General features: G+C 33.8%; 1 protein-coding gene across 1 annotated transcript in view; it reads left to right on the plus strand.

Annotated features, from left to right (window-relative positions):
* Positions 1-23,937, plus strand: part of ascc3 (activating signal cointegrator 1 complex subunit 3) — a 683,087-nt gene that overhangs the window by 446,672 nt on the left and 212,478 nt on the right. Inside the window, exons 17-19 of the mRNA XM_039747862.1 lie at positions 16,607-16,726; positions 17,770-17,934; positions 20,811-20,897. Of these exons, the coding sequence (XP_039603796.1) occupies positions 16,607-16,726; positions 17,770-17,934; positions 20,811-20,897 (372 nt within the window). The remainder of the gene's footprint in view (positions 1-16,606; positions 16,727-17,769; positions 17,935-20,810; positions 20,898-23,937) is intronic.

Below are 23,937 nucleotides of genomic sequence, written 5' to 3' on the forward strand. Positions count from 1 at the left end.
GTAAGCATTAATACTGTCTGTGCACCCCATTAATGTGATGTAATATCTTTATTACTATTATTTAGTTGAAAAGGTTACTTCAATTTTGAAACAAGTGCATTAGTGACTCAGGGCAACTCTTACTAGCAAGACTGCACGCATATACAAGTTGATAAAATAAGATTGTTTAAAATACACTAAATGACCCCTGTATTTTAGATGCTTTAGGTATTCATTGATGGCAGATCGTTTTGTTTCATTATTTCAGGTTACTAGTATTTCTATCCTTTTCAGTAAAACTCATTTTTGCTTCTTTAATTGCTCTCTCTAAAAACTCCTATAGTTGTCTAAAGCATTAAATTAGAATCCAAAACTCATATTAAAAAGGTCAGAATAGCAGTTATGTTATTGTAGTCTTAGTAATAAAGTCTGGTCATATCATCTCACACAGGTACTCATTGCTGAAAGGTGAGATTCATTTCTAAGCATCTGTGAATAAACAATAACATCCCTTGAAACTCTTTGCTCTTATGATGCTTTTAACATTGAATTTGCCTCAGTCACTTTCATCTCACATTCATCATCCGAATAACATTTCTTTTTGTAACACATCATACATATGAAATTTGTACCCCTTTTTCTTTGATCCATTTCCTACTATACTCAAACTCATTCTTATTGTAACGTTTCAAATAAGAATTTACATTTTTTTAATATGAGGAAAAGCCTGTTACTTTGTAGATACTAACCTAACATTAGTGAATTAAATGTGTTTCTAAATATTTTTTAGCTTTTGTAGTTATTTTGGAAAACTTAAGTCTATTGAACATTTTACAAAATGTCTTTGTTCTAATATTTTGATGTCTGAAAATGTATTTGTATGTGTCTTATGATTTTAGCTCATATACTTGAAAGTGAATATGGTAGGTCAAGGGTGGTGAAATCCGGGCCTGGAGTGCCGCAGTGGCTACAGGTTTTCATGTTAACCCTTTTCCTAATCGTTGACCGTTTTTCAATGCAAATTAGCTTTTTCCCCATCACTTTAATAGCCTTGTTAAATGAGTTCAGCCTTCTGATTTGATTCCTTTCTCCATTAAATGACAGCCAAGCAGAAATGAGATGTGAAACGAGCTAACAGATGACCAGCTAAACTTGGGCTTCAAATTCTAACCAATTTCACTCCAATCACTTTCTTAATGAAAAGCCAATTCTTGCTGTTAATTAAACCCATTATTTAATTCCATAGCTTGTTGCTGCTCTCATTCTGCCACAGCACACATTTCGAAAGCTATTGTTTTTCTGTTCTTTCTAAGAGCACTGTCAAAATGTTTTGGTGACCTGAGCGATCAACCTTACCAAGGCTATCACCTCTCTTTAATTCCAGATATTGTGTAATGGGCACAGAGGAGCTGGTCATGTGGTGGCACTTTGAGCTACTGTTTGTATGAAAATGTGCTATATAAATAAATGTTGTTGTTGTTGTTGGCTTGTTTTCTGTCTTATTATTGTTTGGCTGCTAATTAAAGAAAAAGAAACATCTATGGGGCCTGAGTCAAGTTAATTAAAAGAAGTAATCAGCAGCAAAAACTGGTCACTAATTAAGAAGATGGTAAGAATCAAAACCTGCAGCCACTGCAGCACTCGAGGCCTGGAGTTCGCCACCCCTGTAGTAGGTTACATAAAAATGTACAATTTGAAAAATTTTAATTATTAAATTATTTTAAGGACTCGTCCTTTGAATTATTTTTTTCCTTATAATCTGAAGGTCTGCTTTTAAAAACCTTTTTATTATATTTTGCAATCATGTAATGTACATTAGAGCATTGAGAACAAAAAGGGTAATACAAAGCTACATAAAATTCAATACAGTTCACCAAAAAAGAAAAAAACAGAACTATTAGATTGAAAAATATGGTAAATCCATACTAATCTTTTTAAGATCAAGTTAATAAAAATATTACTTTGTAGCGTGAAACACATGTTGCAGAACTAAACAAAAGATGCAACTCCTTGTATATTGCAAACAATTGTAACATTTAATATAGCATTCTAATTTGTAACTTCAGTAGCTACAACCATGTAATCACACATTTTTTCCTTTAGGGTTATCAGTAATTACGTTTTAGCTAGTTAGAATTCAATTTTGCGATTTAGCTTTAACATAGAGGTATCTGCATTTACATTTTGACTGTCTGAGATTAATATTAATCTTCAGTGTATTTAATCGACCATAGTTGAAGTTGATCTTATCTGTAATTCTAATTTTAACTTCACAAATTACAGAAATCTAGTATTTGAATTGTTACTACTGAAAATGTATTTAAAGTAGATGTATCTAATTCAAATTTCACCTAGTTACATAAGATGTTTCAAACTAAGCTCTTTCAATAGAACAAGGGAGTTGTTGTTTATGGCTCACCTAGATGAGATGGCCCCTTTGTAATCTAAAGGCCTCCCATTTGCAACTGGCAGATGTAGGATAGTCACAAAAAACACCAAGGAGACTCCTGAACAGAAGAAATTAGTTTGCAATCTAAAGATAATGCCTTGCTAATTAGCATAAAGCTAACAGACTTAGAGGCCAAAAGTGAGAAGGAATGGCAGCTGTTTGTGTCTGAAAATTCAATGTGCATCAAGAAATTATTTTTTAAAAGGACACAGAATATACCAGTCTTAAGTTATTTTTGGCTAACTAATAGACCTTAGACAGGTAACCTCCCAAGTAAGTATATATAAACTTCCAGAGCCTTCTCAAAAGTGAGAAAGAGCTCAGGATTTCTAGCAAAATAATAATAATAAAAATAATAATAACAGCTTGAACAACTTAAGTGAGGTTATACAGTATGTGTAAGAAGCACTATTGGACCATCTAATGTGTATATAAGGATAAGGCCAGGAGGGACCATTAATTTATTAATTTGTTTGCATGTTTGCTTCCTTGTTTGTTTATTTGATTGGTGTAAAATGTATCCTTCTTGTGTGAGTCTGTACACATTGAAAGAAGCACAAAAAGGAAACAAATGAAAAGTAAAAGGTTTATCCATTATTTAAGTAAGGTGCTTGGTGACTTACTGTAGGCGGTGCACTGTAGCACTGTACTGAACCCTAAAATAAATAAAAGATAACATGCATCATAAAATTTCACATGCCCGCCTTACCGGAACTAATTTCAAAGACATACACAATCAGTTACTGATCTAACTCCCCTAAATGGCATCTCTTTGAACCAATGAAATAATCCAGATTATCAATAGAAAATCCACATAAATATTCATGGAATGCATAGTATTTACTTATTCTGTGGAATCAGCTACAGGGGTTTTATTGTTTTTGTGCGGCTATTGTCCGTATGTGTCTAAAAGTACTATTTAATAAAATAATTGTTGCCAATGCAGAGGTGTCATGTAAACAGGCAATTAGTTCAGTATGTTCAGATATTCAGCCATTGAAAAGTTAATAAATTATATTCTGATCAACAGTATATATTAGATTATGATAATTTTATACACAACCTAAATAATATAATATTTAAAATACTTTAAACACTTTTATTATACAGTTTAAAATGAAACGGGCATACTTATAGAAAATGTATTTCTAGGATATGACAACATACAATGGATTCATAAAGTATTCTGCCCCCTTTACTTTTTTCATATTTTGATATGTCTTTTGCGGAAATCATTTTCATTCATTTTTCCACAATATATTGAGCAACACTCAAGACACCAGAATGCCAAAGTGAAAACATGATTTTAGAAATTTTTTCAAATGTATTAAAATATCTGAAATATCACATTGACAAGTATTCCAATCCTTTATTCAATACTTCCTTCAAGCACCTTTGGCAGCAATTCCAGCCTGAGGTTTTCTTCGGTTTGTGACAAGAATTATGAAAGCAACTGTGCTCTTGGGAACCTTCAGTGCTGCAGGAACGTTTTCTACCATTCCCCAGTTCAGTGCCTCAACACAAACTAGTGTCAGTGCTCTACACGGAAATGTTTGACCTCATGGCTTGATTTTTGTTCTGACACACATTATCAACTGTGGAACCTTCTATAGACATATGTGTGCCTTGGCTAATAATGTCCAGTGAACTGAATTGACCACAGGTGAACTCCAGACAAGGTGCAGAAACATCTCAACGATGATCATTAGAATGGGATACACCTGAGCCATATTTCAAGTGTCATAGCAAAGGGTCACTTTTCTCAATGTGATATTTTAGTTTTTTATTTTTATTAAATTTGCAAAAATTTCTAAAATTTTGTTTTCTTTTTTGTTTTTCTGGGGTACTGAGTGTTGCTTGATGTGAAGAAAAATGGATGTAAAATTTAGTACATCCTACAAAATAACAAAATGTTGAAAAAGTGAAAAGGTCTGAGTACTTCCTGATTCCATTGTTTGTTACTATAGCTAACCACTAGGTGGTACTCAAACTCTATCTATCTATCTATCTATCTATCTATCTATCTATCTATCTATCTATCTATCTATCTATCTATCTATCTATCTATCTATCATTTAATATGTCTGATCATTTTAAGTCTTCTGTTTAAAAAATGAAACTTATGTCAGTTTTGCATGGCTTTCTTTAATAGTTTTTTCATTTAGCCTAAACAGAGATATAAACAAAACCAATCAACATTATCACTTGTCAGTAAAGCACTGTCCACTGACACCAGCTATACTATATGGGTTAGAGACGGTGGCACTGACCAGAAAGCAGGAGACAGAGCTGGAGGTGGCAGAGTTAAAGGTGTTAAGATTTGCACTGGGTGTGACGAGGATGGACAGGATTAGAAATGAGTACATTTGAGGGTCAGCTCAAGTTGAACAGTTGGGAGACGAAGTCAGAGATGCGAGATTACGTTGGTTTGGACAGAGGAAAGATGCTGGATATATTTGGAAAAGGATGTTAAGGATAGAGATGCCAGGCAAGAGAAAAAGAGGAAGGCCAAAGAGAAGGTTTATGGATATGATGAGAGAGGACATGCAGGTGGTGGGTGTAACAAAGCAAGATGCAGAGGACAGAAAGATATGGAAGAAGATGATCCGCTGTGGCAACCCCTAACAGGAGCAGCCGAAAGAAGAAGACGACATGCAGGACTGTCCACTAAACAGACACTTTGTTCACATTATCATACTAATATACTGTATTTTTCAATGGCTTGACTTGAATATATCCTGCTTAAAATGGTGTTGCTATATTCTATTAACACAAGTACAATGAACTACAACTGTGAAAAGACTAAACTAATTAGAAGAAACTAATGAAATTTTTGATTTTTCAGTTTGTTCTTGTATAGTAACTTTAAACTGCACCACAGGTACAGTGCAAGGTTAATTAAATCAAGAGTTAAATATTTAATATTATTTTTGAATAGAAAATACTTAGGTTGATCAGACATACAGTATCTTTTCCTTGGTTTATAGTAAAGTAACATTTAATATGTATATGCAGGAAACATGTTATTTTCCCAGATAGGTGGAAAAGCACATTTAGATTTTAAATGATTTGTGGTTGCCATTATCAGTGTTTACTGATACATGTTGCAGTTTGTAAATGTAGTTACATTATTAATAGTAATTTATATTTATTTAAGTGATATCTATTAGTCATTTTAGTAATGGACTACAACACCAACTGATTTCTGTCAGCAGTTTTATGTTAATCTAATTTGCATAGGCTGATTGTGTATCTATTTATAATTAAACTAATAGCACAAAACCTAAATGTAATCTGTGGATGAAACAAAAGAAAATCTTCCAAGTGCTTTATCTGATTAGACATTTATGTGTAATTTAAAGGCTTTGTATTCACAATTTTGAAAAAAGATGTGGTTTCTTTTTAATAAATATACATTTATATTTGTGCTTGTTCTCTCTTTTACAAAGGCAAGAGGTAAAGTGGTAAAATACAGATTTTTAAAAGAAAGTTGGGTTTTAGTGAGCCAGTGTGTTTTGGGTGTTGTCACTCTGACGCTTGCTCTCTATTGCCTGGCATCTAAGCTCCTGTAATGTCAAGTTTAAACACTTTTTTAAAATCATTTTCTTCAATAAAAGTTTAAAGACCATTCAAAAAGGCAATACAAAATCACATTTCACTGTCTAAACTGAATATTCAATGTAGGGTGACATGTTAGCACAATAGTTAATGTTGCTGATACACATACCCATAATCATATGTTCAAATAATGCATCTGGACATTGTCTGTTTGGATTTGAAGCGCTAGTTATGCTAATTTGTGTTGCCAGATGGGCTCCTGTGTAAGTGTACATCTTGGTGTTTATTTGAATATGTCATGTGATGGACTAGCACCATGTCCTGGGATTTTTCCTGCTTTGTGCCCAGTGCTGTCTTGATATTGATTTGGCCTTAAGTAGGATTATGCAGGTAGGAGAAAGTTATGGTTTGTGTTTGTATGTCTGTCTGTGTGTGTGTGTGTAACAAAAACAAAATGTGTCTAATGTGCTTGTCAGTATGATCCATAGTCTTAATGAGCAGTTGAGGAGTTTTTTGAGTTGCATATATATCAATTAGATTTGTATGTTGTTAAATATGAAGAAAAGGAATGCAAAGACCAAGTGGCACATCTGGATAATTGTTTTTAATTTTATAAAATGAAATATGAATGACAGTCAGTGTTACATCATTATTTGGAAAATTCAGGATTTAAACTGACCTGTTGAAAGAATACTTGTGATATTTCTAAGTAGAAAACAAAACTTTTCAGTTCTCCTGGGGATGTTTATCTCAACATCATGAAATAGAAGCTGTTTGGCAGTAAAGATAGATTGCAATAAAGCACTCATAAAAAGGTTCTAAATAAGGCTTTCCTTTCCATGGATTACTTTGAAGAGTATTCTGAATGTGAGATTTCTTCATCAGTGTAGTCTCTACAAGACATTATTCTGTTCTGCCAGGCAATTTGTCTTATTGACATAAAACAGCAACCACTGGGAAGAAGTATTGCAACAGTACGCAACCACACGTTTTGATACTCAGTACTTTTTTATTCAGCTCATGCTTTTTCTTCAATATTATCTCCTGGATTATTTTGGAAAGCTCTGAAGTAGATTGCTTCACTGCAATAGTCACAGTATTCCAGCAGGTGGTGGAAGACACCCTTCCATGACCACAATTTGAAACAACTGTGAAAGTGTAAAAATTAACCTTAAGATCACTTAAAACCATGTTGTCCAACATTTGAGTTTCTTATAACTTCTCTGATTTTTACATTTGTTTAATAATATGTAAAAGAAATGAGAAAATATGGAAGTATTTTTCTTTTATTGAACTAAGCACAGAGCTTTCTTCACTATTCAGGGCTCTTATTATTATTTGTTTTCTACACACACACATTCCACCTTTATGTGCATTACAGCTGTATCTGAAACTGCATAACAACAGAAAAAAACCCTGATTAAAGCCTAGTTGGATGAGGTTCTTTAGCCCAGGGCTATAGCACTTATTCAAAGTTCTTTCCACATTGCAGTGTGATGTTTAATGTATGAGACCTTTTACTGTACAAGGGCACTCTTCTTACTAAAACATGACTCGGTAGCAATGTTTTAAATTAAGGATGAATACTATTTTTTTCTTCAGGATGTGCTTTTATATGTTACCCATGTTTTGTCTCAGTGCTCCACTTCTATCTTTGTTTTTAATATGAAATGATTTTCAATCTTAACAGTTAATGAAAACTAAGTCATTTACAGTAGTTTTTATTTCAAATGTTAATCTTTCCATCACCAGTAAAATGTGTGTATTGTGAATTGTTTGCAAAGTACCAATGGTGTTTCATAGGCATGTCCTTAATAGACGTTTCTCTTGCTGATTTCACATAGCATAAAAACTATAATGGCTACATTGCATTTGCTGCTGAACTTTCCTCTGTTTTGCTTTCAGAGCACTCATTTATATGTGTAAACTGGTGCTGAGGCCATATGCTGCTCTGTTCAGGAGGCTTTTTTCACGAGTCTTCCCTATTGTAGTATATTGTTAGTGTTTTGCAAAAAACAATCACATTATTAACATTGTGCAGCATATACAGTATATATTTTTTTATCATTATTTTGATTTTTTTTTGTTTTTACTATGTCTGATTTCACAATGAAGTTCTTAGTATTTTGAGGATAAAACTTTTGAGTTGTAAATGAGAGTTTTAAGCCTTGATCCGTTTCTATACTTTGATGCAGCCTGTAATGTACGAGCCAAAGGGAATTCTTATAGGCTTGTTACACCGGTGCAAAAGAGGATCTTGCATTTTTTGAACCTTGCTGTTTTTTTTAAACTCTTGTATATTCTACCAAGGTGCTAAAGAGTTTTATGCAGTTCTTTATGTTTACTGTGAGCGGCTGCTTTGAATAAATTTTTTGGGCTGTCTAATCATGCTACAAATTTGTTCTAAAATGTATATGCCTGTATTATGATTTAAACTTATTTAACTATTTTTTGTTTTTGAAGGTTTTGATAGTACACTCATTGTTTTCTTAGCCTGTGAAAAATACTATATTAATGAAACCAGAGACATATGTCTCTTGTAAATTAAAATTAATGACTTGCTTTAACTTTTAAGAACAGAAACAGTCCATTTTGATAACATTCAAGCTTTCTGCATTCTAGAGGTGTTGATATATCAGCCATCAATCCTGTGCCATTATCTACCCTTCTTCTGTTAGTGCTTGAGCAGCTTCCCACTGGATTGTTCTCCTTTTCAGTTGTTCATGCCTTACTGCAGGACCTCTTCTCAGCAGTTGATTTTTAAGAATTACTTTCATGACAGATTATTTGCAGATTTTTGTATTGTTGCTTCCTAAGTTGCTTTTTTGTCCATGCTGTCAAAGTGCATGTTATATGATGTTATAGGAAGGTGGGCAAAGGATGTGTTTGTGATTTGTGGAGAGGTTGTTCACTGTAGTAATATTTTGGAGCTTTAGCTGCTCAAAAATCTCAACTTTTTTTGTGAATGGGTCATCTGTTGAAAATCTATGGCAACTCACTGGCTTTAATATCCCTCATAATGAAAGATTGATAAGAAAAAAAAATATTCGCTCCTTTCAATCCTCTCCACATTTCCCTATTTGATACAAAAATGTCATCTCGGCCTATTCTTGTATAACATTATTAAGGTCTTGTGTGTTGAAAATAACAAAGCGAAATCTGTCTACTCTAAAAACAATATTTTATCTGCTATTCAGGTCAATGTGTCTTGCCATTGTTCAAAAAAAGTGCAATTTATTGCAGTCAAGTAAGTACTCTATGTGATAAACTATTTGACAATGCATAAGTAAATTCCATGTATCATTGTATGATGAAACTACAAATCAAAAAATATGTTTGGCAGCTCTTGTACTTGATGTCTATTAATAGATTAGGCTAGTATTCTGTGATTGCACTCATGAGCCACTTGCTAACTGGTAATCAACATATTACTTAACACCTCACTTATTTATTAAAGTCAGTGCTGTTGATGTTTGTGAGGGTTTTTTGTGCCGGACAGGGGTAGAGCCATTCATTGTACTGTTTCAAATTAGTATTTTTAGAAAAGCAAAGTGTTTATGCAGTGCTGCTATTTTATCAGTTTTAAAAGCCATCTGAACATTCTTGACCTTAAATATTGAAACAGTTTCTTCAATACAGTGTAAATGATCCACACAACACGGAAAGAGGTTTGGTGGCAGCCGCCTATATACTTGCAATTGGCTGCAAAAAATGTAGCAAAGATGTGGTTCAAATTGATATAGATTAGTCCATAAAAAAAAAACACAAGAACAGGAAAACATGGTGCTTATATGTAAGGTAGATGGGAAACGATGTCACCAGGCAGGAACCGGAAGTGGTGTCCTCGGGGCTTGGCACAAAACCAAAAGTGATGTCTTGATGCTAGAACCAGAATTGACGCCATCGGACCCAAGCAGAATTGCCCATAATTGTTCTGCTAATGGAAAAGATCATGGATTAGTGCACTCTGCCATCCCCTGGTTTGTCGAGGAATTACCATCTTTTGAACCTTTTAGCTGCCTCCCATGCACACATGTGTGACAATAGATATAATAATTTACAATTTAGTGATCTGATCTTTACCTTATTAGAGGTAATTTGATTTTAAATGAAGTGTAAAAGTATATGTAATATTTTTTGTGGCATTATATAGTGTCTGTAAATCTTTTCTGAAAATCATTCAGCTTTGTAGGAAATTCAGTTAAATTCCCTCTTACATGATGTTGCAAATAACTAAAATTACCATCAGAAAACCAGAAGGGCACCATACCAAAAAGTATCATCTTCTAGGTAAACAGCCCTCTTGTACATTATTTTGTAGAGAAAAAAAGTTATATCTCAAAAAGGAAGTGTATGAACAACATAGGTTGTTTGTTCTCAGTATAAAAATTCTGAAAAAGTTAAATATAAAACCACTAGTGGAGATGAATTTAGTATTTTAAAGATTTTACTTTTTAACTCTGATTTTTTTGTTATTTTGTTTACGGTGATAATGAAGTAAATTTAGTCCTGAATTTCAGGTTTAATATAAACATTAAATTGTATTATTATTAAATTGTTTATTTCCTTCTTTTGTATACAGTTGCATGTATTGGTAATTTGACAGATTTTTGTTAACAAAGCTGTTATTAAGCGACCAGGAGAAAGTAATAATTCACTTCAGATGATGATCTTCAGTGTTCCTAGGTTAAAAACTAACCTACAATCACTGAAAACACCTTGTACATGATTTCTAACCCCGATGGTACTGGAACTTATTTAAAACTAGCAAAATACCCGCGCTTCGCAGCGGAGAAGTAGTGTGTTAAAGAAGCAATGAAAAAGAAAAGGAAACATTTTGAAAATAACGTAACATGATTGTCAATGTAATTGTTTTGTCACTGTTGTGAGTGATGAGTGTTGTTGTCATATATATATATATATATATATATATATATATATATATATTTACACACAAACACATAAACATATATATATACATATCTATACATATACACATATATACATACATATATATATCTACATATATACACATACATATACATACACACATACATACATACACACACAAATACATATATATATATACATACACACACATATATAAACATATATATACATATACATACATATCTACATATATACACACACAGCTATTTCAGATCAGTGCAATACGCTGCTTGTTAAAATGGATAACTCCGCCTTACGCAAGTCTGCGTGGATATTATGAACTATCGATTTGTTCAAGTTCTATTTAAATTTTAAATAGAAGGAATTTTTATTTAGTCGACAGAAATATCTTTGGTAGGAATGGTAAAAACAGACAGGAATATTATTCCTGAATAAATCAACTCAAACCTTAAACAACTTATAATATTTTGCTCTCCATAAAAATATATCCTGTCTAAATTATACAAGTTAGAAATAAAGTAAATGTTAAAAGAACAAACATTCAAATTTCTTTACTCTTATGTAATTTTATATAAAAATAAACTTAGATTTTAAATATCCCAAAAGATTTTGCTCTCCATAAAAATATATCCTGTCAAAATTATACAAATTCAAATATGAACATGCTGCATAACAAAACCTGGAAATATAAATAAAATGTGTTCCTTTCAGCAATAACAAATCAAATCATTCAGTTGTCTTTGCTCATATGTCATTTTAGAGCTGGACGCCTGGCATCTTTTTTTGGCAACAAATTCGTTTATGTTTGGTGTGAGGTTCTGTGTTGTGGAGATTCTCAGGATGGATTGCAGGTGCTCATCAGTGAGGCGACTCCTGTGTGCTGTTTTGTTAGTCTTTATCACTGAGAAGAGCTTCTCACACAGATATGTGCTACCAAACATGCACAAGGTTCGAGCCGCATGTAGACGGACTTTTTGTTCTTCAAAGTCACCAAAGCGCCGTGCAAACTCAGTGCGCCAGTTTATCAGCAAAGTGCGATTTGGGAACACCGTAGTGACGACTTGGTTTAACATTACTTGGCAACAGGGAAAGTGGGGCAAGGTGCACTGGTGCATTTGTGTCTCCCATAAAAGCAGCTTCACTTGAAATCACTTTGTGATTGTGCACGGTTAAAAACGTCCGCTGAAGTGTCAGATTCTTATTTAATTATTCTGCTTTCTGTATCTTCTGCATTGCATTCAGGTTACCCTGATGTTTTGTCTCATAGTGCCGCCTTTAGATTAAATTCTGTAATTACAGCCACATTAGCTCCACAAATGAGACACACGGGTTCAGTAAACATATACTCAGCCTCCCATCGCTTTTTAAAGGCTCTATTTTCAGAATGAACTTTTCTCTCAGCATCGTGTGAGCTAGCTTCGCAATAACTTGCAGCATCATAAGCTAGACTTGATTAACGCGTAAGTGTTCGGCAAGGCAGCTGAAGCGCTGCATTATGGGATCTGTAGTTTATTGTGTTACCAGCGCTTCATATACCTGGGCCATTAATAACAATAATACAGTATATAAAATGATCTCGGGCGGATATAATTACACGCCGGCCGGATGTGGCCCGTGGCCCTTGAGTTTGACAAATATGGACTAAATAGAACTTGAAAAGATATATTTTTGAAATGTGATCGCAATTCAGATAGAGTTGACGCGCACTACAGCCTGCATCCTCCCTCGCTCTTACTTTTTACCGCTCATCTAATGAATACACTGAGTATGGCTTTACCAAAACAATCATTGATGGCGAATAAAGTATCCATTATTCGAGTATGTAGATCGGGATATATATATACATATATATATACCCGCGATCGCAGCGAGAAGTAGTGTGTTAAAAAGCTAGAAAAGAAAAGGGAACATTTTAAAAATAACGTAACATGACTGTCAATATACAGTATTTGTTTTGTGAGTGTTACTGAGTGTTGCTGTCATCAAGGATTTGATTATCATTATTTCTTTCAATCAGGCTCGTATTTGTAGGATGTGTTGTGTTCAAGTTACATTCCGTGTTTGTCAATCGCTGTAAAGATGACAGGTTTCTTTCATCGATTCGCTTTCTTACTGCATCAATAAACAGCTCGCCTTCTTCTTTATCTGAGACCTGACACACTGCATGCACGGGTTTTTTTACACTGTCTTCCTTTAGCGGACATTGACTTTTTCCACCGTGTTTTGTTTCCGCAGTAGCTGGATTTATGAATATGCTTATCAGACGCTTCATATTTTTGCTGCCTTTTCAATTGTGTAATTCGTTTTGTTCAGCCTTTGGAACTGTTGCTTTTATCTGTGCACTGCGCCAGTTCACGTGAGCCGCCGTGTACATGCATCGAAGGTTCCCAGCTGTGCTGGTGCCATCTCGTGCTATGTCCGTGGCTGTATTTAATGTTACCTTAGTCCTGGCACTTAAAACTTTCTCTCGCAGTTTCGCTGAGTTTGTGTCAAACACCACCCTGACCATCTCATCTTCCTCTCCATAAACACAGTCCTTCACCCGTGAATATTTAGTGGCAGTTTGCTATTGGATTGCCGCTGGCGGACGGCCTTATATGGGCAGGCACTAAATTACAAACGCCAGCGCAGCCTGTCTATGAACTTAATTTAAAGTGTAGGTTTACATCGTGCTTTGTTTCCGAAGTAGCAGAACTCATGAACATGGTTGTATATGTCACTCGCTCGCTTCTTATTGTTTCGCTGCCTTCTCAATTATATAATGCATGTTTTCTTCAGCGCTTTTTGGAGGTCTTCCTGGTTTTCTATGTACTGCGTGATTACGTAGGAGGCGTGATGATGTCACACGAAACTCCGCCCCCACGGCGTTCAAGCTCATCTCCATTACAGTAAATGGAGAAAACAGCTTCCAGTTATGACCATTACGCGTAGAATTTCGATATAAAACCTGCCCAACTTTTGTAAGGAAGCTGTAAGGAATGAACCTGCCAAATTTCAGCCTTCCACCCACACGGGAAGTTGGAGAATTAGTGATGAGTCAGTGAGTGAGTGAGTGAGGGCTTTGCCTTTTATTAGTATAGATGATAAGTTGATGGTTGTTGGGCTCCAGACCTAACCAGTGTGTGGTCAAACTTGAAACTGAACAAAAAGCACATTCAAATATTAAAGGAGCATTTTCAAATTGCTTCATCAGATTTCCATTAATATCCGCATGGATAAATGCCTTCTTTAATAAGTTGATTGGTTTCCTGTGTCTCATTTATAAGATAATAATATTTAAAGAAGACTGTTTTTTGCATTCTTGTTTTTTTCTGCTTGATTTCAATATTCCTAGGTTTCAAATCAGATGCAAAATGCTACCTCCTGTATGCTTTCATTATAATATTACTTAATCAGATCATTTATGCTTTCGGAAAATACAATAAAGAGCTGTAACATGCACTGTGTTAGTGATTGTGCTATGGGAAATTCATCTTAATTCAATGTATTGTGAAAAAACTATTTAGATTTGGATAGTTAATTATAAATTAAAGTAACTCTTTTTGGTGCATAGTTAGCTTTTAAGTTTAGTCTAATCATTTCTAAGAAAAACAGCATTGTTTGCTGTGGCCGTTTTAAACTGTATTAATCATTTTTTTAAATTTGTATATCACCCTAAACCAGGATGCTTTACATTCTACTTTCCAATTAAGCTAAATGAAGGAATCCCTTCAAAAAAGTATGAAACCATACTGTAGCTCAAGTACAGAATATTCAGGTGCATTGTATGTTACCTTCAACTTTTTGCAAAATAAGAAACAGATCAGCAGAAAAAAGAAACTGTAGGCTATATAAACAGTGGCTGCTTGGCAACCAGAACCTCTACAGGGAAGACTCCAGCTGGGTGTCCTTTCTGTGCATCTTGATCATTTCAGTTCACTGTAAGTGAAGTAAATCCATACTACCTACTTCAGTTAAGAGAAATTATCAGCTTCCAAAAAGTTAACATGCTTGATACAGTTTCTGTATTTATTAAAATAAGGGTTGAGTATTTTAGTAATTTCTGATATGAACTTGCTTGATTGATTATCTTAACACATCAGACATAATAAAATGTAAATCATGCAGCATCTCATTTGATAAAATGTGTGTTTTTTAAGCTGCAGTGAATGTTTTTATTCGTGTGCTGGTGCAAATTCGTTCTGTTGTATGAATATCTTTTCTTTTTTTTATCTTTAGGGCATACTTTTTGCTTTCAACATATAACTGATGTAACATCATCAAACTTGCTCAATACAATTGAGGGTTACAGAGTGCCATAGCCTATTTCAGCAGCATAAGGCTAAAGACAAAATAAACCCAGTAGAGGGCACTAGTCCATTGCAGAACCAACTGAAGCATATACCCACACTCATATTTGCACATGTCTAATTTTGAATTGTAAGTTAATCTGATCTGCCCATCTTTGGTATTTGAAAGGTAAACCAGAGTACCAAGATAAAGAGAGGACAGAGAGAGAGGGGTTAGGAGCATGCACTAATACAGAACATTGCCGCACCCACTTTACGACAAACCAACTCAGGATCCAGATTAGGACCCGAGTGCAGTGGGTGATACCTCAGCACCACACTAGTTCAGATGGAGCGGAACAGTGTGAGGTTTTTTTTAATGGTAGCCGGAGTGCCAATTCTGCTACCAACCCCCAAGTTTTTCTCTGCAGGTTGGAGGGATGCAGGGATGGATGCAGATTGCCCAGAATGGAGCAATTGCAGGTTAAGGCCCGACAGAGCAGATTCCCTTTTGGCATTTTACGGGATTTGAACCGGCAACCGTCCGATTGCTAGTGCAGAGCCCTAGCCTCAGAGCCACCATTCCACCCCAGAGGGCAGAGAGAGAACTGATAAATTCTATACAGACAGCAGCCCAAGGTGGAATTGAAACACAGGATGCTGGATCACAACAGCCCAGAGCTACCCAAGTAAATACATCTTTACATAACAGTGGTGCTGCATTCCACACACTTTCTACATTACATCTAATTTAGGAATATATCCTATACTCAAAAATGTGTTAATGTGCTTAGGTTGGTCAATAAAAGGTAGTAGCTAGAACACCATTAGTAGTTCTCATATAACATATGAACTAAATATTTATAAATGAAAATGTAAAATATTATAAGTGAATTGTGTTTCTTTATTCTCTCTTACACCTGCATTGTTAAATATTTGAACACTGAAATAACATTAAGTACTCAGAGAAAACCCACACTAAATGATAGAAAAGGAAAAACTCCACAAAAGACAGTGCACATAAGAGGACTCTATAGCTCTGAAGGAGAACTGTCTACTTCTATCATGGATTTGAAACTGAAGAGATAGATGGCTGGCATTTTCCTTTGCCTAATGGTGAAAATTATACTCTTTGGATTTTGTGATAATGCAGTGTATATTTTATCACTGCTTTTGGCAAATTATTGGGCTTCATCTGTAGGAAATTAGTTTGCATAGGTATTTAGTTAGTTTGATTAGTTAGGCAAAAATTAAATGTTGATAATTGTAGGATGTTAAATTTAAAACTAGTGTTTTATGTTCATACTTATCTACTGATAACTCTTTATTATACCATCCAAGATCAAATAGCACTTTACATGTGTTATTTCTAGTCTGTTATTTTTCAACTGCTGTATGTATTAATCTGCTTTTGTCTTTCAATCTTTGTTTATCCTTTTAGGTTGCATTGGGAACGGTAACAAATGTGGATGAAGCAGTAAAATGGCTTAGCTACACATACCTCTATGTGCGAATGAGAGTTAATCCTCTAGCCTATGGCATTAATCACAAAATATATCAGGTAATATTATTCAAGCAATTCCCCTAGATTTAGTTTTGTTATAGAACCACAATGATAAAAATTGTGAATAATTATATGTAGATAAAAACAATTTACAAATTTCATTGACTATTTGGCTAATTACACAGTTACTACATCTCAATTCTATTTCACGCTCCTAAACTTCATTATAAGTAAAAACATTCCAAAGAAACATAATAAATATGTTATTGACAACAAGCTTGTTTTTAAAATAGTGTGTTTTAACATCATTTGTCCATATGATCCTTAAAAAAAACCCACAAATAATAACAGTATGAGGAACTTAATTACAGTGGTAAAATATTGAATCTGTAACCTTATGTATTATTTATATGGGTTGTAAAGAATATTGCATTGTATAATCTTTCATTAAAACTTTTTTTCAGCATAATATTATATCAGCCATAGTGATATTTTTGATTATTTCTTTGAAAATAAGCTATGAATTTAGGGAGTGTAGCCAAGAGACTCCAATTTTGAACCATAATTTAGGTAATTCAGCCAGCCCACTGAAATGTTGTTTGTCCCTGAGTAAATTACTTAACCTTTTAATGCTCCAGATATGCAAATTTAAACTATAGTACAGTATTATACACTTTTGAATTGTAAGTAACTTTGGAAAATAATTTCTAAATAACTAAACTGAAAGGATTCCCCCAAGATTAAAGCAATTTTTAAAAATATTCATTTTAAAGTTGTGTACTTTGTGTCTCAGTGAAACTATATGTTTTAACTTATTTCATGGCATATTGCAGATGTCTGTAGAGGTCTCTCCCGAAGGTTGGAAACATAGTGACCAGAGTTTGGTTTTATTTTTCTAAATTGCAATTTTTATATTTTAACAATATAATGAATATTTTTAAAAAATGTATGAAAAGTGTGTTCATTTTGATCTTCTCATTATTTTTTGTTTTGTTACTTTAACAGTATACAATTTGGACCAACTCCACAATCCTGAGCTGTCTTTTTTTAAAATAATAATATTTATATAACTGAATTTATAAAAACGTTCTCTTTTGTAGATGGACCCAAGTTTGGAAAATTACCGTACAGAACTTGTAAAGGAGTCAGGCCGAAAGCTTGATAAAGCTAGAATGATTCGATTTGAAGAGAGGACAGGATATTTTTCATCAACAGATCTGGGTAGAACTGCTAGTCACTTCTACATTAAATATAACACAATGGAGGTATGCCCTCAGTATGCGTTTTTCTTACAATTTGCTGGCCATTTGTCATTTTCTTTTTTTTTCTTTTTTTTTAAATTTATTTACATACTGTAGGTTGATAAAGGCTTTCTTTTTGAATTAAAAGTGAATGTGGTACATGTTCTTTGTTTCACATACAGATACGATATACATTTAATGTTGAAAGTTTTAGAACACTTTAGTTTTTTCTGGTTTTATGGGAATGCTTGCAGTTTAGTGGCTCATGAAATCAAGGCATAGAACAAATAAACAATGGCAAATAAAAAAATAAGTAAAGAAATCATTAACTGTATAAAATTGTATTCAACTTTTTTGATTCATCAAAGTACACAGACACCGTTTGCTGATATAAGAGCCAGACTGTGGGAACACTTTTGATTCAGAATGCCAGTCACTCTGTGCAAGTCACCAACTCTACCTTCAGCAAAAGAACCACAAATCATCACACTTCCTCCTCCATGTTTGACAGTTGATGTCATTTGCTGAGGAACCATACATTAACCAATTCAATAATATAATAACACCCTGAGTGATGAACTGAAGATTTCAAATTTTGATTCACACAAGACTTTCTTCCAGTCTACAGTAGTCCACAGCTGTTATTTCAAGGCCCTATTTTGTCCTTTAAGGAATGGCATTTTTACTGCCACTCACTCTATCAAACCTGCAGCACCAATTTTTATATTCACAGTAGAAACTGAGACTTGCTTTTCTTGACCACTTTTAAGCTGTGCTTGAAGCTGTTGTGCTGTGATGTACAAATCACACAAATGGATGAGCAATAGAAACAGGTCTTCTGATTGGGTTGTGACTTTGGGTCTGCCAAATCTATTCATCTATTCATGTCAGAGGTGCTTCCAGTTTCCATTTGCCTTTGGATTGTGTAGGACATTATACTCACTGGGCCTTAAATTTTTGTTGCAATTTATCTAAACAAGATGCCTGTACTTCAAAGAGTAACAATGCTGTCTTATTTAATTTGTTAATTGCTATTTACTTGCCATTATCACTGACATTTACAACTTTTTACAGTGTAATATTGTCCAAGTAGTTCTTGAGAGGGTGTTGTAAATAAGTCTGTTCTAGCTCTGGTTTAAGACAGACACAGGGTTTTTAAGTAATCAACTGAATTTAGGACACCTGTGAAAATTGTTTCAACTTGCAAGGCATGATTTACTTTAACACTAGAATTACCAGAGCCTACAAAAAAACTTGTAGATCCGTCCCACCTTAAATCGCTTCTCACCTCTCCGTCAACATCCTTTGTCATGTAAATGTGTGGATAAGCACCAAACAGCAAGCAGCTTACTATCACATCCCCCCACCTCGCACAGTTTTCTCAGCTCAAGTCTGTTTACCTGCGTGTCAGTTGCTTACAGTTGTTTAGAGTGAGAAGTCAAGCAAAATTACACCTTTTATAAATACTATATTGTTATTTGGAACACTTTCATTTCATGTGTGTTCCGGGTCTACATTGATCTATGCACAGTAAACACATCGTTAAAACAAAAACGTTTTTCATGTTTTAGTAATAATTGGCAAAATGTAGACATGAAGTGTATAATGTGTGAAACCTGAAGTCCAAATATCAAAGAAACACTTTCACAAAAGGTACAAATATAACAGAACAAGTGCGCTTTTATTCAAAAATATAACTGCAGAAAAAAGCTGCATTAGCATGCGACATTGACACGCATTTATTATGACTGCCTCGGTGGCACAACGGTATCAACTGCTGACTGGGAATCAAAAGGTCACGAGTTCAATCCTGCACGACTCCGTTTGGGGAAGTGAACTGCTCTTATTCTTACTATTTTAGAATAAAAACATACATTTGATTTCAGTCTGTAACAGCCGGTGTAATTTATGATACTTGTTAAGGTTAGCTTTGTGGTTTTTTTTTTTATTCAGTTCCATTCTCTGCTCTTTTCACATAAAGACGCGCTATAGCTCTGCAGTGTACTTGTGACTGCATTCTCATACCAATGCTTGCGAACTGAAGTGTCTGTATTAGTTGCTGCCTGAAGGATCATTTGTAATATCCCGAAATTTTTTTTTTTTTTACTTGCAGTTTACTACTTACCTTGTCACCATTTTAATTCATTCATTTCATTTCAAATGGAAAAACTGAGGTGTTCTAAGGCTTTTGATCGGTATTGTAACTTGCTAATGAGTAGTTGCTTATTTCAGGTCTGTAGCTTTATAACGCCTATGCACTCTATGCAGTATTAAAAATAATTGATTAAAATTTAAATTATCTGTTTTTTATTATGTAATGTGGTATTAAAGATTGCTAAAAGTGCAATTTTCTGTAGACTCTTGAATTTAATATTTATTGTGGAACCATTGTTGGCAGGCTTTTTTGAATTGTCTATCACTATAATGAGCTGCATGTATTGTGTAAGATTTAAAAAGTTGCCTTAAAGAATGTAATAGTTTTCTTTTATAAAAAAAATATTCCATTACATGTGTGGAATTATTTGGTATAGTGTACCCAGTCACATGTTTTGACAGTTTTGTTGTATTTTCAAATAACTAGAATTGTTGAGTGTTCAAATATAGTCTGTGAAGAACACAGATCACATATAAACCTCTGGACTTTTTACTGGAGCAACAGCAGTAATAACCACAGTATTGACTATCCTAATTTTGGAATGACTATGATGTTAATCATTGCCAGTGAACAGAATACCAGGCCCAGGTTTAAATACACTGGTTCATTTAGATGCATTCTAATACTAAAAATACATTTTTTTTTCCTGGGAAACTGAAATCCTTTACAGATTTTTGTATAAATTGAATGTTTAACTGTTAGGTCATGTCAAAGATTTGTATTAACTTCTCTTTTTGTCTTAAAGACATTTAATGAACTTTTTGCTGTACACAATACTGAAGCTGACATCCTTTGCATTGTGTCCAAAGCAGAAGAGTTTGAGCAGGTCAAGGTAAGGTCACTGATTGAAAAGGAAATAGTGAACAATTAGGAAAAAATTATCTTAAATCTTTTTTTAAAATAGTTGAGATTTTTAGAAGAGCATGTGTTGTTCATAAGTGTGAATAAGTAACAAATTAAAGCAATCTAAGATTCAGTGTGTTCACCTGAGTAATAGTGTGTAAAGTCGTATTTACTGAACTGAGACGCTGTTGTTTTAACTCTTTATTTCCTGTATAGAGTGGCTTTTCTTGCTGCAGGGTGGTTAACATTATGAGCAATATGACTAGCTGGTAGCAAATCATATGCATCTGTTTGTTTATAAGTAATCTATATAGCCTCAATGCATACCTTTTACACAAATTAATTCTAAATTTCATGGAAATCCTTAAATGAGTATTATACCAAAATTATTTGCAAATATAGTATGAACTTATAAGTTTAAATCTGCTAGAGGATTCTAAGTTGCTTTATATACATTATGAAATAATTAAACACAGAATGGCACACAATTTGTTACGGCAAAAATGAGGAACTTTAAAATAAACTGAATATATAGCTGTATATATGTACAGTATGTGTATATATAAATATGTATGTATATATGTGTTGACTACATTTTATATATATGTAAATAATATATATATAATTAACTGAATTGATCAATGATCTTGCCAGTTTTTAATGAATACCATCACATTTTTGAATCTCTTTTCCCACTTGTTCATTGTTATAAAATATTATTAAGCCCAATTTTACATTTTTCACAGAGAATAAAGGCAAGTCAGTTGCAATGAAGGCCATGCCCATGACTAACAAAGTGTTTTGAAAAAATGATTTCCCTTTTCACAGTGCAATTCAGATTTTAGTCAAAAATGTAATGTTAGATAAAAGATTTTGAATGAATAATCTTTCTGTCTGTCTGTTAAAATCTATACCATACCTATTACACTATGTGTAAACTCATAAATTATTATGTCACCTTAATAGAGATAACTGCAAGCAGGCCTTATTTAATGCATTTAATTAATTTACTTTTCACATCACAATCTCTTACACAATACAATTAATAATAATTCTTTGCAATTATATAGCGCTTTTCTCACTACCCAAAGTGCTCAGCAATTGCAGGTTAAGGGCCTTGCTCAAGGGCCCAACAGGGCAGAGTCCCTGTTGGCATTTATGGGATTTGAACTGGCAGCCTTCCGATTGCCAGTGCAGATCCCTAGCCTCAGAGCCACCACTCCACCATTTTCGCAACTTTCAGGCATGAACAGAGCATTTCTTGTCTTGCTTAACATCCAATTTGAGTTTATTTGTACATTTTAAGAGTCTGTTTGTAAAATTCTTATTTTTTATCTTGACTACTCTGTAGTAGGATTAATTGTTTGATTTGGGTCATTGTGTCAAGAATTAGCTTTCCTTTATCTATAACTTATGTGTACAGATTACTTACTATTGAAGAATACTGTAATCTAAGAGAGATTTTAGTTATTTCAGTAATAGAACGCCTTAATGCAGGAAAGCATTCCCACATTATGATGCTGCCATACCCAGGTTTAATCACAGATATTTGATCTTACTATAATAGTAGTAGTAGTATTATCAGGTATACAAAGCACAGTGAATTTCTTACTTGCAAGTTCAACTAAAATACTGCAGATCACCACACTCTGCCATCGAGATAAACATCAGTATATTAATGTCATTTTATGTAATAGAAAACACAAGGCTACATGCTAACTGTAGAAAACATTGCCAGCTTTTCTGTAGATGTAAACAGTGCATATGTCGTTCAACCTTTGTTTTGTTTGTTTTTAGAACATTGTTCCTGAATACCTGGACTAGCAGGCCAACACACTTAACAATGATAACATTTAATTTATGTACCACTACTCCAATGCTCTGAGCCCTTATTAGTGAGCGGGGAGTTTGGTGTTGCTATTCTGCCATAAATTCCATTTTTGCAGATTCTTTTTCTGGTGGAATCTTAAATTTTAGCAAAAGCAAGGCAATCTTCCCCATGTATTTTTTGTCTTGCTCTTTGTGACACATCTTGATATATTTTATTTCATACTTTCAAAAATATTTTGGTAGGCTGGCCACTATTAAGAATCTTGACTACTGCTGCGGAATTTTCACGTGCTTTGGTTTAATAGTTTAATATTGGATTTCAGCCTTTTCTTCTCAAACTTTTCAAAAATGTAAGTTTGATTTTATCATTTTATGATAAAGAAAAATACATCAGAGCTTAGTATAATTTTTCCTCCTAGACTGTCTACTGTGTACTGCTTCATTCAAACAAAAAAAGACTGCTGACAAAAATGGCAGTAATGAACAGAATCTGACAAGAGGCAACAGCACTGCTTCAGAGAGAAATCAAGTGGTTGTAAATGGCTTAACTCATTGTTTCTTTTTTATAGCAAAAACATTTTTGCATTGGTGTAATGCATAGTTTGTCCAAGTATAAACATATATGTCAAGTAGGCTTGTGGTTTCCATCTTCACATTAATAGCCTTTTCACTAAGTAAAATTATATTAGAAATCCTGGAAGCACCTTCTTTTTCTTGTAGTGTGACTCCTTATACTTTATTTTGATCCTTCTATTAAAAGTTAATTTTGGGTTTTACAAAAAGCAGAACATATTTGTAAAAGTGAAGTATTCACAATTCAGCTTTATAGACGCTTTTCAATAATCTAATAGTGTTGGCTTATTTTTATTTATTTTTTGTGGATTGGCATTGAATGTCAAAAACAAATCCACTTGATTATTATTCATTCATTCATCCATTCTGCAGCAAGATATCCACCCATCAGTACATTTTCTGAGTATGCTTTTTTAATGATAGCAAAGTGAAAAGCGGGATAGTGTTCCAGCAGTATTGGTAAGAAATAACCTTGTATAAGATTCTAGTTCCATTACAGGCTACAGGGCACACATATAAACTTCCATGTTCACAGTGGTTCAATTTACTGATGCTGATTTATTTAACATGGACTTCTTTGGAGTGCAGGAGATTTTTTTTTATTACTCATTTTCTCTATATTTATT

This window comes from Polypterus senegalus, chromosome 3, assembly GCF_016835505.1.
Source record: "Polypterus senegalus isolate Bchr_013 chromosome 3, ASM1683550v1, whole genome shotgun sequence".
Classification (NCBI taxonomy): domain Eukaryota; kingdom Metazoa; phylum Chordata; class Cladistia; order Polypteriformes; family Polypteridae; genus Polypterus; species Polypterus senegalus.